Here is a 17,320-nt window from a genome sequence, read left to right as displayed (position 1 = left end):
AGCATCGCCTGACCTCTGAGCTCATCTTTGCTGGATCAAATCTTCCTGTTTGTCAAAGAGTAGCCTATCTGAGCACTTCCTCCATATTGTCAGTATGATCCAAAATGCTGTGTCTTGACTATGCAGTATAGACAACTAACTTTCTTTTAAAGCAGCATTTACAGCCCAGAGTCTATACTGATCTGTTTGAGACCAGGGCTCCTCCTTTTGATCCACAGTCAAATCCACTAATCCTAAAGAGTTTGAGATCAGAGTCCTGATTCGACACAGCAGTAGCTGCAGTTCATACTTTCACAAACAGAGGGCACCAGTGTTCAACATTTCACACACACACACACACAAAAAAACCTTTGCGTAAACGTGCCTGGAAGGACATGCTCCTGTGACATAGCTTTGTCCCAATGAAATAAAGCAAAAAAAGCAAATCTTTGTTACAATAATCACATATACTAAAAACAGTCTAAAAACACACTAAACAACAAGGAAATAAGTTTTATATCACTAATTAGTGCAGTTCATAGTATTGCTACTACTACTAGTTAGTTAAGCAAATTGCCAATATATTTATGGCACAGGTCACTCCATCAATATTAGTTTATGGGATTTTTTTTGCCTGTAATATTACCAGGTAAAAAGCATAAGTCTGATTGCTTAGAAAAGTAATTGTACACCTTGCCTCAACAATCTATAAGGCGCTGAAGTTTAATATTTAGGGTTAGAGGCCTACTCGAGAGATGGGAATTGGAATTCTCCATATCCATTTTCTAAATTCAGGTTATTGATCTTATTGTGAACAATTCATCTAAATATTGAAATGCAACATCTCACTGTTGTAGTCTGTCTGCACAAACTCCGCCTCTTTCTTACATTCGACTGCAAGTTTCCATTCGGATCTGCCTCCATCCAACCAACAACTGATGCCCTCCATCTACACTTTTTTTCTTTGCGGTAGTCTTTTTAACTTGGCTGTACACCACAATACGGAAGAAAGGTTCTGTTGCTTCTTCCACTAATCACAATTATTTAACGATTTTTTTGTAAAAGCAATACTTCCCATTGCATTTTACATTACTTCAAATGACATGTTTGCTAACTAACCTTAGCTATCCTCTTCTGAATAGTTTGACCCTGCTTCATTTTGGAGAAGTAGTGGTAGTAAAGGGAGACGTAAATCATGATAGACTTCTCGTCAGGATAGGGCACCATGACACTTCCACATCCAGGAGTTGCATTATACCAAACTCATCTTCTGCCAGAGTGAAAGCATGAGTGAGGTTCCTCATCGGATCATCCTGCCATAGTCTGTTGTTGTCAAAAAGATCAGGTCTAGAACAGTGTTATCACAACTTAATGAGATTCTAAGTAGTGGAAAAGTCAAATTCTGTTCCAAAAGAGAATGCTATACACTATAAGTATTACCGATGGGCATGAATAAGAGCATTGAAAGCCAGTCCATCTCTCCAGCTGTTAGAGAAGTCTTGCACATTTACATTGGCGTAGCCAGCAAACGCTGACACCATATCAGTAGAGCTTCTTTGGCTGAGCGCCAAACTGACATCACCACCAGCCTGAAACCAAAACAAAACGTAATCAGTTACATTGTTTAAGAAGGTATTCTAATTTGATATTATTGGAGTGTACCTTGGTTTTAAGGAAGTGGACTCTTAGGCTGCGTCAACCTTTTCTTTTAGAGTGAATGCACATTCAGATATAATTACACACATTTCCAACACACAGTTTATGCAGCCAAGTATTCATAAATTGCTAAAACACTGAATTACAAGTAACGTTCCAGGTAGTCGGTGTCAGTTTATAGTGACATACATGTTCTTATATCCTATAACTGCATTTGTTTTTGCATCATAGGCATATTAGTTTTAAACAAGTTTAGGCATGAAATCAGCAGCTGGCTTTGTTTTACCACTTTGTTTAGCTAACTGCTACTGTATTCCACCATGACGTGACTCACTCAAACTCCTCTCAGTAAAGCCATCCTGCTCTCTGCTTTCAAGCAAGAGACTTGCAAGCCCTCCCTAATCCATGTGTTATGAGAATCTGATGTCTCTCAACAGATTTGCTTGCTGCCTCCAATAGGTTCTGCTTACCCAGGGAAAGAACCGAGGGAGCTTAGAGCACACCCTGTTCTTCTGGTAGTTCTTCAGACATGTCATTCATTACTCGAGCAAAAATTAAAAAAAAAAGAATTACTGCAATTACTGCATACTTGTTTGCAGCTGCATACTGCATACTTGTTTGCAGCTTTCGCAATTGCTTTTAAAAGCAAGAACGATTATCTCTAGCTAACTGCTATTTGTTCGGGTAGATTTGATTTTCTAAGCAATATTTAGATATTTAATGATCAGTGTGACCTTTTATAATAAACATGTTATGAACGGTGTTGTCTGATACAGAACAATACACAGGAGAAACCCAGGAAGGGGAAAAGGAAAGGGAAACGTTTAAAGCATGTCATTCTACTGGACAGCTGCCTGTGTGCAACTATTAATATATTTGTGTGCCCTAACACGGCGAAGGTCAAAGTAGCACCACTTGTGTGTTTTAACATCTTCCTGATGTTAGTGGTTATTATGTAAGTGAAGTCTCTCAGTTGGTTCACACAACAAAGGCAACGAGTACGAGAGGCCATATGTAACTGCTGTTAAATATAACACTCAAACGGAGACATACAGTGGAAATATCAGCTTTAAAAAGATTATGTGATGACAGTCAAGGCCGTACTATTTCCATCCTAAATCTAAAATTTGTGATGTTGATGTAATACAAAGCAAATCATCTGTGTTTTTCTCTCCCCGCTGCTGATCTGTCACAAAAGGTTTGCATAACAGTTTATAAAGATTTTTCCTTTATGCGGACCTGCCATTTTCTTTCATCATTATTATTAAACTCAGTCTTTGAGTATGTATATATGAAAAACAGTGAGCTAACTTGTTAAAATAAGCAACTAAACTAACTCTCCATCATGAGACAAGTACATAAAGTATGTATATGGTAATGTAATAGACAATGAAAACAGAATTGTGACCTTAAAGGGTTACTCCACCCAAAAATGAACATTTTGTCACTTACCCCCATGTCGTTCCAAACCAATAAAAGCTTAGTTCGTCTTCAGAACACAATTCAAGATATTTTGGATGAAAACCGGTAGGCTTGTGTGTAATCAAATTGCTTCACCAAAAGCAGATACCACTGAATAAAGTAAGTGGATTATTTATATGTTTAAAGATAGATAGATATCCATAGTAATATAATTACTATTGGAAAAGGGTTGATCATGACACATTTGAAATGTAAGCTTTAAATTTTATCGGTGCTTCACTGATTTTGGATCTTGTTGCCAGAACTAGCACTGAACAGGAAGGTTTTGGAAGGAAAGTATTTGTACCCCATTCTTTGAAAAGACATTGTTCATCCATTTTGTGTAGGTCTTATTCTGCACCATCATCCGCTGTTTCTAAAGCTCTCGCAATCGACCATCTGACTCCTCTCCATCTCACAGTTTAGACATGTCCTGACTGCGTTAGTCTCTGAAAATAACATATGAAAAATGCATGTAACTTTCAAACAAACACAAACACAAATAAATAAAAAAATCTGCACAATTGCTACACTAGATATTACTAATTTACAATAAATAGCTGCCCAAGATGAGTTTAAACATTAGCCATACACACGAGTAGTGAGGCCTTTAAGTTTCGATTTTTTGGAAAGTTAAAATAAGAGATGAAAAGTACCAAAGAAATGTCATTGTGAAAGTTAAATAAATCACTTTCAATTAAATGTATTTTGTTCTCAAATGGTTATGAGGAAGTGAAAGTATCAAGGCAATCATGCCTCTCTTCTTTTTTTTTTAGTTATACTGTAGAAAATCATAGTAGTCTTAAAGTAATGGTGCTATTATAATATAGAAATATATTTTATATCCATGTTATTCTATTTCGATTTCACTTACCCTTTGTCAAGGTTTGTTTTCAGCACTTAAGCACAGTTAGTGCTAGTCACAGACTTTCATCATAGGCAAGAATTCATGATTTGAGTATAATCTGATAAATCCTCTTTAAGACCGATCAGTGTTAAGGAACCGTACTGAACTTTGACACTGTTGTAATGAAATGAAAGGGAGGGTAATTCTCACTCACCTGACAATGTGCTACATCAGGAGTAATGGTTTCAGACATATTCAGTATTTCATTTTTAATTTAGCAGCATACACCTCTCTATAGGCCCATGCTAGTTGTATGCCAACTGATTCAGGGTTAAAATTGAAAATGACAAAACTACTGTGATTCAGAAAAGACTCAGTACACATTCAAGTTTACTATGATTGTGAATTTCTAAATAAAGTGTTGGATAAACAATTTTAATTTGAAAGCGAAACATTTATTACATTCCCTTATTTCATTTAAAAAGTTATAGAAATTTTGCAAATTACATATTAACAGAGGACTGAAGGTTTTACATGTCAAAAGCTCATTAAAGTATAGGAAGCACCATCAGACACCTATATATGCTTAAGTGTCTGGGAAATTTGTACAGAATGACTTTAAATCACATTTTACAGTAATCGTAATTTCACCTGCGCACGAACACAATGATTTTTCATGTTTAAAAGCCATAAGAGATGGCCTTGTGTGAAATAGTTAGTGTGATTCATGTAATCCAACTCTGATCTTGTTCAAATGTACATATGGTTATAGTGACATTGTATAACATACATAATTACATTCATCAGTATAAATGTATATACAGCATAAAGGAGTTTCATAATGTTTCTTCATACAACAGAAGTTATTTGCAACTCAGAATTATAAACGTAAATGTTTAATTCAGTGTTTTCTTTTACTGTCATTATCATTGATATTTTGTGTTAAATAACATAAACATTAATATTGTATTTAAAAAAAAATAAGTCTTTGTATAATTAGAAGACAAAATAGAGTTGGCAGCCTAGATGCTAATCTCGCTCTCAAAAAAAAAAAAAATCCCCAGGAAGGAAGGAGCTCGGTACTCTCCTATATACTGAAACTGTAGAATATTTTTGCAATACCCTGGCAAAACTTAGTGCTGTTCAGTATAATGCTCTTATAAATGTCTATTTGTGTAGATCAGAGTCTTAATTTAAAATTTAACACTCAGTGACTACGTTTACAAGCTGTTAAAATTCGGGTTATGGTCGGGTTAAGGTCACTATTTGGGTTCCTGAAAAATTCGGGATAACCCGTTTACATGCGTGAGCAGAAAGAGTTACTCCTGTATACATCGAATGTGTAATCAGTCGCCAATATCCCAATGTAAACGGCGACGCACGGTTAGCGTCTTGACGTAAGAAAAACCGGGATATGAGCATATCCGGGTTTACATGGCCGTGCGCGACCGGGTTATTGCTAATAACCCGGTTTTGAACGGGTTATTGGCTGCATGTAAACGTAGTCAGTGAGAGAAAGTCTTTAAACCATTTTTAAGAAAAGGGATGAGTCAAAAGGATCAGTTATTACACTAATTATTTTTTTTTATAAATCATATGTTATATTAAATAACATAGAAATGTACTTTTATTGTTGTTTTATAATGCATTATCTTTTTGTCAAAACACTAGTTCAAATTTACAATTGTGTGTTTGATGCATAAAAAAATGGGTTTATTTTCACATTGGTCTGAACAAAAACAACAGAACGGCTTATTGAAATTGTTAATTCTCTGCCAGCAGGAGGCGCTTTTGAAACAGCAGAAATACAGTGGTTTTTATTTTTATAAAATCAAAGCCTTTTGAAGTTTAATCATCACATTCAACCATATCGCAATTCTAGTGTTACCGTCCACAAATTTAAGACCTCTTGAAATCATAACAAAAAATAGCTTGGAACATTTAAGACTTCTTATGTCCTTAAAGGGGTTAGTTCACCCAAAAATCTAAATTATGTCATTAATTGTCAATCGTTCGTTCATTATCTGGCTCGGCTCTGTGTTCATCTTCAGTTCTCTCTTCACAGCAGTTCAGTCAGTGTACTGTTTGAGTAAATGAATTACTTCGGGATATTGGTTTGTTTGAACTCAGAGGGAGTGTCAGCCACATTAAAAAAAATTAACAGCTTAAGTCATTTGTGGATTAATGCTTATTGGAGACGCAAACCATTTACAACGATACAGTTCGATTTGGTGAACTGGTTCAAGAAGATCCGGTTACATCTAATGATTCGTTCACGAACCAGATATCACTGTTGTGTTTTGAACGGTCTCACAACAGACACTAAAGAGAAGACAATGCTGAATAAAGTTGTAGTTTTTGTTATTTTTGGACCAAAATGTATTTTCGATGCTTCAACAAAGTCTAACTGACCCTCTGATGTCACATGGACTACTTTGATGATGTTTTTATTACCTTTCTGGACATGGACAGTATACCGTACATAGATTTTCAATGGAGGGACAGAAAGCTCTCGGACTAAATCTAAAATATCTTAAACTGTGTTCTGAAGATAAACAGAGGTCTTACTGGTTTGGAACGACATGAGGGTCGTTAATGACATAATTTAGATTTTTGGGTGAACTAACCCTTTAAATTTAATAGACTACAACAAAATTTACGATTTTTAAAGATCCACAAAAACCCTGTCTATAGTATTTATTTTTCAGTTCATACTAAAGTGTACATTCAAGGAAAAGATTAAAGTAAAAAAAAAAAAAACACTATATTGCGTTTCAAAATTAATTTAATAGATATTCACACTCTGTCAGAAAGTGAAATGAATGATACTTCTGTCAGTACTTCTGTGATAATGTGTCACGTATGGGTATTTGTTTGGCTGCTGTTATGCATACTTAACCGAAATTGTTATTTGATATGAAATGTAATATAACATTGAAAGCAATGAATTTTCACAATCTGCAAGCACAAGTTGAAATAACAAGGTCAGGGATTTAGAAGCAATCCAAATTATATGGGCTGTAATTTATATTTGTATGGCTATCAAAAATATGAATATATTGTTCTTTAACACTGAATCAGTGCACTTATATAAAAACACACTCAATCTTAGACATGTTCAAGTCACACATCTTATTTTAACAGCACTGCTGAAGATGATAGATGGCTTAACTATTAAAACTTCATCCCGTTCAATGAAGTAAGACTTCAATATTCAAAGGCCACTTTGTACTAGCAGCTGGCTGATAAATATACAGACATGAATGTGATCAATCCTCCTGGTGGTTGTACAAGATGTCCGCAGTGGGGTTCTTCCTGTGCGATGGAGGTATTAGGTGATTTGGTAGCTCTGTAGGGATCTCAAATCCCTCCAGTTTGATTTTAATGAGATGCTGAGCAAGAGCAAATTCTTCATCATCCAGCATGCCGTCCTTATCACAGTCTGCCAGCTTCCAGATCTTTCCCAGTACAGTGTTGGGCAGACGAGAATTCATCATCTCCTTCTTGGCATTGATGCCTGTTACCTTCCCATTGACAGGCATCAGTGTGTAGAAGATTTCATCGTAGCGATGTTTGTCGCGACTCACGATCCAGTCCTCAGTATCAGCCCCTGCACTGATACCCTCACCATAGGTGAGGTGGCCGAAAGGCCCGTCGGACGAGTCCTCAAAGGCTCCACCCTTTACCATCTGAGCAGGCTGTTTGCTTTCTTCCTCTCGGATCATGTTCAACAGACTTGAGATCTTGGTGGACAACATTCTGTCCACAGATTCAATCAACTTCACCTTCAAAGAAGGGAACTTGCTGAAGTCGTAGTGTTGCAGTTGCTCCTGCATGTTAGCAGATGTGAGTGACAGAGGGAGACATTTTAATGTCAAATCAAAGTGTGTCATAATATAGCACAAACAGCCGATACACACTGGGTTATATTTTTTGTTACATTATTCATTTTGTATAATGTGTTAAACAAATGAGGCATCCAAGTACTGATGTGGTTATTTCAGTGATATGATTCTGGAGTTAATCAATGTCGCCTACAGTCTATTCAGAGAATGGCTTTTATCTTTCAAGTGCTGCCTGGAATCTGTCTGCTGACTAGATGGGGCTAGAGTCTGTGGAGAGTCATGCTGGGTATACATCCTCAGGCAAGAACAAAAGAAAGTAAAAGTACAGACTGTCTGCTCCTCAGACAATAGCAGTGCTGGGACTCAAGCAGCCCCTGCAGGGACTCAACCATAGCACTAACACACTGTACAAAACAAACCTTCCTTCGATCTACAGCCTGGAATCCTCCTACATCTGCACCATTATCCTAAGAACCAGCAGTTGTTGGAAATGTTATTCATAGCTACATAAAACGTGTCTCTCTAAATAAACATCCTGGTTAGTTTTGTTTAGCTTGTAAACATGTGTAGATGCCATAATATAATATCTAATATTTGCCCATGTTCCATAGACACAGACCAAGTCTCACCTGCATTTTAATGACATTAGGGAAATCTCCAGGTGAGATGTGGTGCTCTCTCTGCAGAATCTGATAGATCTCAGGCAGGTGGGCAATCAGCTCCTCCTTTTTCTTCTCTTTTCCAAACAGGGAGGGCATTTCCTTCTTTAAGTAGCTGATGATATAAGCATGCACCTGCAAACACACACACAGCAGATTATAGTCAGTTAGTTCATGAGGAGGTATGGTGAAACTGTGTTCATGGAATAATGTATACTGGGCCCACATATAACATACTGATATAAAAAAGAACATTTTGAAAATGTTCTTAATAATACTTATTATTAACTTATTTGTTATATTAAATTAAACGAACCTTACATTTAATATTTAATATATATATTTAAGACACAAACCTAATTACAGTAAGCGGATGTCAAACTGTTTATTTAAAACAAAGGCTAATTTATGGCATACAGCATAAGTAAAAAAAACAACAACTACATGCCAGTGGAAGTAATTAAAGACCTCAAATGATATCACAATGCAATGTATTTGTGTGTGCGTGCTTTATGTTGCATAATTTTTTTTTTTTTTAAATATCACTATTATTATACTATAGACATATTTTCCCACATGACATCTACCTCCTGTTACTCTAGGCTGGTTACATAATCAAACACCAGCTGTGTGTTTACACCTTGGAAATGCTCTTGCCAAAAGGATAATTCAAAAACGTCTGTATTTATTCAAACTTTTTCCGCAATATAGAGGCCGTACACCGCGAGAGATCCAGATTTCCCTTTTAAGCCATGTTTATTCCTTTAAATGATGATTGGCTGCTCGATGAGGACAGGAAAGGCGTAAACATGACAAGTGGCGAGTCTGAGTGCGGTGGAGAGGTTAGGAAAAATAAGAGGTGTGCTCTCTTAAAGACTGTTACACACACATTCCTTTAAACCATGGAAAGGGATTTTTCTGGGCTTTTCCAGGAGAAGGCATTTAACAGCTTCACATAGCTTCACCACTACAGGAAGACAGGCACAGGGCTACAGGATTCCTGTTTGCTGGATGTTTTTGGAAAATATTGCGGAAGAGATAAGACGCACTTTCTGTCTTGGTTCCATGAGTGAATTGTTTATGTCCATATTTAAGTGTTAAGGCGCAACCAGGTTGTGTTGAATGGGGGAAAGTTCATTCAGGGTACTCAGTCGAAAACAATAGTAGTTGAACTAAGGTCAAACCAAAGACAAAATAACAGACGATGAGCAGCGATGCTGGAAAGGTTGAAAAGCAGCAAGGTATTATTGACAATTTAAGATCTTAAAAATTAATAATTGTTTATAAATTATATTAATACATCCACACTAAATATATTAATATCAAATATGTGTAAGTGTATGATGCATAAATATCTCCATAAATAAAACTGTTTATAATTAATTAATACCAACTAAAATATAAAATATAAGTAAATAAACATAATAGAAATAATAACATGATACGATAGATCTTAGGCTTAATATTCAATGTTTTGTACATTCAATAATAACTATACTACAATAATATAAATAGCACTTAACAACTTTTTCAAAGCATAAAAATGCATGGCTAAGTGTGTGGACTTCTAAGCTGTGACATTAAACCATTACCTTAGCAAGACGAGCTCTTTTGATGAGGTCATTCAGCTTTCGCAGGGCAGCGTTGCGAGGCAGACTCTGGATGTCTTTGAAGAGATCTTGTGTTTCGGCTTCAAACAGACGCCGGTTGTCTGCATTTTGAAGAGGTTTGCCCCAAAAAGAGCCAAGATAGACCCGCACCACCTCTGGAGTATTGATCACCTTCCCCAGCGACCACATCAGCGCACCATAAACCCGCATTAGCTGCTGAGTGTCCACCTGATCGGCCTTGTTCAGTACCACGCGGATTTTGTCATCTTGCCCACGGAAAGCTTTGATCGCTTGAGAAAATTCATCAGATATATCTAGCTTATGGGCGTCAAAGAGGAGAATGATACGGTCCACTCGCTCTCCAAACCAGCGCAGTACCTCAGAGAAATCATAGCCTGTGGGGGAAACATGTCAATAGAACAGAAATAATCAGCTTAGTTCTTCATAACCCTCCATATAAGGGAAAATAAACGGAGTGCACTTCATTCAGTACACACCACAGAGACATATACAATAGTAAAAACAACATAACACAATACAAAAAATGTATAATATAGTATTCTCAAACTTTTTTTGTTAGCCAAAATCTCTGAAGTAGATTTAAAAGTTAGTATTTCAATAATTTAACATTGCATTCACGTGATCATGGTTCTCTTTTGTTGGCTAATGGTAACAGCGCATATAAAATATTTCATATTGTTATGATTTTTTTATTTTAATTAATTTTTCTTTTCAACTCGCAAACCCTAGTCTTGGAAACCCTATTATAATACGGTATATAATAAATATGAATACAGACAAAAATTATATAATTAATAAACCTGTATTATACAGAAAAGCATCTCCCCTCTTTAAAATAATCACATTTTGTTGCTTTGCAAAAAGACTGACAAAGTTTTTGTTTAATCCAGCTGTATTTACTCAGGACAACTTATAACATCGAACACAGACATGTCATAAAAAAAGTTGTTGGTGAAAGCTGGTGTAGTGAAATGGCACACAGAGCCATTTGACTTTTAACTGTGATCAGCTGTGGTCATTTTGATTAGTTCAGCCTGAAAAGAGCTTTTGTGGAGCATTTCTGTAGTGCAACTGAAGCAAACAATCTACTATCACCATACAAATAACAGCAGTTAATGTATTTTTACATTTTGTTTATGACGTTGTTGTTACTATTTTTCATTTGGATGTTATAAATTTAACTGAGTAAATACAGCTGGATTAAACAAAAAAAACATGCCTTCATTTCAGACTGCAAAGCAACAAAATGTGATTATTTTAAAGGGGGTGATGCTTCTCTATGCCCAATGTACTTTAATAAAAAAATAAAATACAAAGATCCAAGACCAAACTTAATATTTAAAACACTCATTGTGGAAACATTACACACACACAATTCATTTGAAATTGGTATTTCATGACTGGAAAAAAATGTTTAACTGTCCTTGTCATGCATTGATAATGGTCACACGTTTCTTTCTGTAGCTAGAACAAAAAGGTATAGAAAGAAAGGAGGACATAAAGTGCACAGGTCACTGATCTGTCACGATCATAAGAACCTTGTAGGGACAGGGAAATCACATCTGCCCCTCATTTTCATGTAGTGCATTATAAACCAGTGCACATGTTGATGAATTCAGATTTTAAAGCAGTGAGATCCAGCTTATCCAACCACCTAACAGTCGTGAGGAAATGACGCCGCTCCAACAACAATGGCATGGATTACACATAGCTATAAAAATTTAGCAAAAAGCTCTGCCAAGATTTTACTAAGGAGGAGCTCAGTGCTTAGAGTGTGGGAACCATCAATGCTGTTCCATTAAAATCTATGACCCTCTATGTCTTGGGTCCTATAACTAGTAACAATTTCTTTTAACAATTTTTTATAAATTTTTCCACAGTTCAATTTAACTGATCCTACAGTGTTGAATACTTTTTTAAAAGTACAAACAGTCTAAACGTCATGCATTTTAATTATAAGAATCAACAATACAGTTTAAAATTGTCGAAAAAAAATATAGATGGTTGTAGAATATAAAGTTGTCAACTTACCAGATTATTTTTTATAATTATTTAAATCACTTTTATAAAAAGCAGCCTAAATATAAATATGTTGCACTCATTTACAAAATCTAGAGATTGGAAAAATTTAAACCAGGTACAACACAAATGTCTGGCTGTAAAATTCAGTAATTTTCCAATTTTGAACATTCATAGTCATATTAGAAATGAAATATGATTGATAAACATGTTCGGTGGTGCATTGTGAGATCTGTCAGAGACGCTAACGTAAGAGGAATGCAACCTTAGCTGAGTGGAGCTAAAGCAGGAACAGATGAGGAACGCCCATGTGTTTTATCCCTTATGGCCGAAGCTGCGGCCGTACATTTGTGCTGTTCTAGACTCTCTGAGCCTGCGTATTCCCGCGCTGTACCTCTGCTGCCATGCATTTCACAGATAACATTACTACAGCATGAACAGGCATATCTCACAACTGTTAAAAATTGCTTGGCCACCTCTCAGACGTGCTCTGCCTTCTTAGTTAAAATAGAAAATAAACAAAATATGTGAAATAAGGCATGTAGCAGCTTGTTTTGTTAACTGATGACCCAGTAACACATAATTACCCCGCTACATGTTAAGTTACCAGAATGCTGACGTAAACCCTGAAGTGTATTTGGAAAGTTACACTCATGCTTTTGAAATGAGAGAAAAGAAAGTGAGAAATGTTGACTTCGGCAACACCAGACTCATCACGGTTTCCAGAAGGTCTGCTGCTGTCATGTATTGGGAGACAGGGACGGAAACAACAGAGGAAATTTACAATGAAACAGGCCAGATCTGGTGACTCAAATGAAAACTAATGACTAAAGCATTATGATTGTTCCTTATACTGGGAACATGAGCTTCAGCCCTCCAGGAAGTGAACCAGCCTGTCTTATCTAACGCATCACACCCAATCTATTTTCAATGGGAAATAAACAAAGAGACTCCAGGAAGAAGATTTCTGCCAAGGCTAAACCGCAGAATTTACATTGTTTTGGTCATGTGACATTAAGCATCCAGTCATAACTAGTTTTACCTCAACAACCAGCTTTTCTCTAATAAACATCTTTGGAGGAGCCCTCGAAAAGACTGTCAAAGAAGAATGGGGTATATTTGATGGTGTCCCTTTTGTCATTTGATATCCCATTGCAACTCCCGGTCATTGTTTGTCATACAATACAGGATGGACTAGCTAAAAGACACTACAAAGACTAGAGTGAACATCCTCCTGTACAGTAAACACTGACTGCAGCCACTGACCTCTGCTTATGCGCTGCTTCTCGCCAGACAAAATCCCCGGCGTGTCAATGATGCTGATGCTCTGTAGGACTTGGTTGGGCATTTGTGAGCAGATGAACCTGACAAGACAGATGGAGAGAGTTCATCACCTCATGTTATCACCGGAAATGCTGGTATCACTACATTTGTCGCTTGACTGATTTGATCCGAGTCATGGGAAAATATAACAGCTGAGACATTTTCTCTTTAAATATTTTTAACGATGCGAGAATAAAGCTTACCACAAATTGTTACCAAATAAGTTAGTCACTTTATAAAACACAAAAGGAGACTAACAAGCTATACACCAAACTTCAGATTAAACTGGACTTACTAACAATATATAAATGTTTAGTCACATTTACCATTGCTCTCCAAAATTTTGCAGAACTACTGACAGTGGAATTTTTTTTTTGCTCAGAAAAGTTTGCCAATATTTTGCTAATGTGACCTCATATTAACACAGACAAGCTTTGTATAAAAAAAGAAATGAAAAATAAAAAATATGCATCCATCCAGAACATGCAATCAAGTCCAAAGATAACAAATGAGTTGTTGATTGAGGTGGAGGACCTATTGGACAGTAGTAAATTACTCCACAACCCTGGGACAATGGCATTAAACAAATGTATAAAACATTTATAATGTGACAAACTATTCTTTAACTTTATATCTAGAAATCTTCAGGGAGAGAATATTATAGTGATGTTAAGATTGCAATACTCTCTCAAGTGAATTTGAGTGTGTCTTTTTAAAATAAATCCTTAGAGGAAATTGCAACATCTGTAAGCAAACATCACCTGGCAGCTGCAAAGCAGAAGGACTTGCTGAGAAATGAGGAAGAAGCATTCGACCAAGTTTCATTTTCAAGAAAATTACACATGCATTTTATTTTTTCAAAAAAGCCAGTAGATAAAAGTGATGAGAGATTAAGAAAAAGAAACTGCTGTTCCCAAATGTGCCATCACATGACGCACGACAGGCTCCACAGGAAACAAAGTGCATTGTTTTGAGGTTCCTCTGGAGGAGAGGAGATGTGCTCTGTCAAGTGGTCCTTTGACCTGTCACTGTCAAATAAGTAATACCCAATTTCCCCTTCACATAAATATCCAGCAAACTAGAAAATAAACCTTTGTTTAACTATCTAGGTACTTAAAATAAACATTAAAGTGGTGGAAGCTCATGCAACAGCTATAGTTAAGTAAAAGGAGAAGTGACCAAGCCCCTTTACACAGTTTTGAGACACTTTCTTTGGAAAAATATTTGCCTGCAATAGAAAAGCAGGCTGCGTGGGATGAAAGGAAGAAATGAATGAGCCGCACGATGAGCTGGGTAGACAAACATGTGACCCTAATGGAATGTAAAGTGACAACTGCAAAACTACAAAGCATTGTGACATAATGTGTATTTAGTGAATGCATGTTCTTTTGTAAATGTTAATCTGTACTTAGGCCATTCCAGACAAATTTCCTTATCCTATACCATTGCCAGAGCAATATAATGGATAGTCCTTGTTTGGCAATGGCCTGGGAAAGAGACACATGTGTAACATAAAGTAGCAAATAAGAATATGTGCCCACATTCTAGAATTCCCTTCTGCATGAAATGATGTCTGATAACAATTATTTTCCTGGCTCAAGCTTGACAGAACACTGGAATATGGTGTTATCAATTGATTTAGCCCCATTTTACTTTCTCAGAGGTGTTGAAGGGTTAGTTTACCCAAAAATTGATAAACCGACACTCAGATGTGCTTTTTTCATGCAAAAAAAAAAACTTTATGCATGTGCCTTGAACAATGTTTATATGCAAATTCTAAAAAAATTATTAGAATTTGATTAAACCATTTGATTCATATAGATTACTTTTGAGAACTCTTTAAAGCATCAGTATTTAGGTGGAATGGATTTTCAGTAGAGGGAGATAAACCCCATTTTTCATTAAAAATATCTTTATTTGTGTTTCAAAGAACAACAGTCAAATATCAATGACAGTCTTCAGTTTGAAACAACATGAGGGTGAGTATTGGCAACCATTTCCATTTTTGGTTCAACTTCCCTTTAAATATGCCAAGATTGAAATCTTTTGAGCAAGCAAAGAGACTCAGAGAAAGAACACGTTTTCAGACACTTGACTGAAATACTACAGCCACAATCTTTGAAACTTAAATCTAAAGGGTAGGGATTGGGCCCTTGATATTTACCTATTTAAGAAGGCATTTCCAAAAGCATTGAGTTTGCGGAAAGGTTTCTTTGGGTCCACAACCAAAGCGTTTCCAGGAACAATTCCCTCATTCTCATTATACATTACAGCTATGAATCCATCTGTCGTTGGTTCGGGGCCAATTCGCATCCCTGGAAAATCTTGCTCCAGAAGATACCTGCAGGAGGGAGAGGTTAAGTATTAACAAACAACTACTTAGTGAACGGGAATGGCATGATCATTGGACAGCACACACAAGCAAAAATGTCATGTTTGGGTAAGAATTAAAACTAAAGGGATATTACCCAATAGCCTTTAGGGTTGAGACACTGTGCAGTTAAATAAACACTCAAGTTGATCAAGGATCAAAGCTAAACAGTGGCCCTTAACCCTTGGACAAATGCTAGAATGTGAAAACAGACGTATTCATCAGTCTCCCTCTTCCTGTAAATTCCTAGCGATAGCTCAGATCCCAAGCACATCCTGCCAGGGGATGAGAACGTGTCAAAGGTTTCCAAGCAAAGAAACACATGGCTTGTCATTAAAATCTAATAAAAATGTAATATGACTATAAATCAGACATATAAATTAACATTGTTTAATATAGTTGGATTACTCCCTTGTGCAAATGTTTAATTAAAGGAATATGAAAAACATTTTAGGAGGTAAAAAAAAAAAACTTGCCTCTAGCACTCAAAAGCCTCTTTCACAGAGAGATTCCGGAAAATACATAAATAATGTGTCCCTGGATCGTTTGATTCTGGTTCATTCACACTGCCATTGATTTTCCAGAATCTGTGCATGTTCTCTATTATAGATCAGTGGTACACACACACATCTAATAGAATGTAACGCGTATCGTTTCTTTAAGCTGTCAAACAATCAGCACGCATAGTGAGGAGCTTCCTAATCTCAGCTTCATTCCATTCACAGGGGTTATATACTTTACCCAACTTTAATACGGAGTTTGAACATCCTTAAATATCTACCATTTTCAATTATGAGCTTATATTTTACATTATGAATGGCTGATTTAGTATAAGCCAGTTGCATATGTATTTCCTCATTCATTCAGAGACTGTCTACAGGACCTGATGAGCAACAGCAGAGACATCAAAGCTGGACGGTATTTACCTACAGTGAAAAGCCAATAAAAAGAATAATGATGCTTTTATGAGTTGCATACTCTCCAGCCTTCTGCATTTCTTCTCAGATGAATGGACTATGTGAGGTGACATAAGCTGTTTCTACACAGAGCCTTGCCAGGGTTGGCAGCCTCCACAAAGAGGTGACTGTACTATACTTAACGTGTACACGCTGTTGCTTGAGAAACTAAATACAAATAAACTAAATAGATGAAAAATAAACAATAATAAAAAAAGTCTTAATAACTATAGTTGTGCCTAATAGTTTCTTGAGTTACTAGACATTACAATTCATTCAAGTTAAGAACGCTTCCAGTTGAGTATACTAAGTGTTTTGCTGACACACCTATCTGTCAAAAAGCGATGCATTACCTGATGAAAGTGGTCTTTCCTGTGGAATACTGTCCGACCAGCAGCACCATGGGTTTGTTATGGAAGTCCGCCTCCTCCAGCGCCGGCGAGTGGAAGTCATGGAAAAGGTAGGTCTCCTCCAAAGGCAGGAGTTTTTTATCATAGAGATCCTGAAGTCCTTCAGTCACCGTTTGAAACATGTCTCCCTCCTTGTTCCTTCCACCCTGCTCCTTATTTACCC

At 36.5% G+C, this 17,320-nt stretch overlaps 2 protein-coding genes across 4 annotated transcripts in view; both read right to left on the bottom strand.

Moving 5' to 3' along the window:
- LOC127933576 (forkhead box protein G1) overlaps positions 1–1,587 on the bottom strand; it is a 30,328-nt gene extending 28,741 nt beyond the window's left edge. For all 3 annotated transcript variants that reach the window (XM_052530642.1, XM_052530641.1, XM_052530643.1), the window contains exons 1-2: positions 1,420–1,587; positions 1,099–1,326 (exon numbers count right to left, since the gene is read on the bottom strand). The gene's annotated coding sequence lies outside the window, so the exon portion shown is untranslated. The remainder of the gene's footprint in view (positions 1–1,098; positions 1,327–1,419) is intronic.
- Positions 1,588–4,364: 2,777 nt separating this feature from the next.
- Positions 4,365–17,320, bottom strand: part of LOC128031639 (EH domain-containing protein 4) — a 13,170-nt gene continuing 214 nt past the window's right edge. The window contains exons 1-6 of the mRNA XM_052619941.1: positions 17,101–17,320; positions 15,585–15,761; positions 13,364–13,461; positions 10,040–10,452; positions 8,418–8,582; positions 4,365–7,773 (exon numbers count right to left, since the gene is read on the bottom strand). The exon at positions 17,101–17,320 is cut by the window's right edge and continues 214 nt beyond it. Of these exons, the coding sequence (XP_052475901.1) occupies positions 7,213–7,773; positions 8,418–8,582; positions 10,040–10,452; positions 13,364–13,461; positions 15,585–15,761; positions 17,101–17,320 (1,634 nt within the window). The 3' untranslated portion in view covers positions 4,365–7,212. The remainder of the gene's footprint in view (positions 7,774–8,417; positions 8,583–10,039; positions 10,453–13,363; positions 13,462–15,584; positions 15,762–17,100) is intronic.

Source organism: Carassius gibelio, chromosome A17, assembly GCF_023724105.1.
Source record: "Carassius gibelio isolate Cgi1373 ecotype wild population from Czech Republic chromosome A17, carGib1.2-hapl.c, whole genome shotgun sequence".
NCBI lineage: Eukaryota > Metazoa > Chordata > Actinopteri > Cypriniformes > Cyprinidae > Carassius > Carassius gibelio.
The sequence above is the reverse complement of the archived record's forward strand: the minus strand, read 5'-3'. Positions and strand labels throughout refer to the sequence as shown.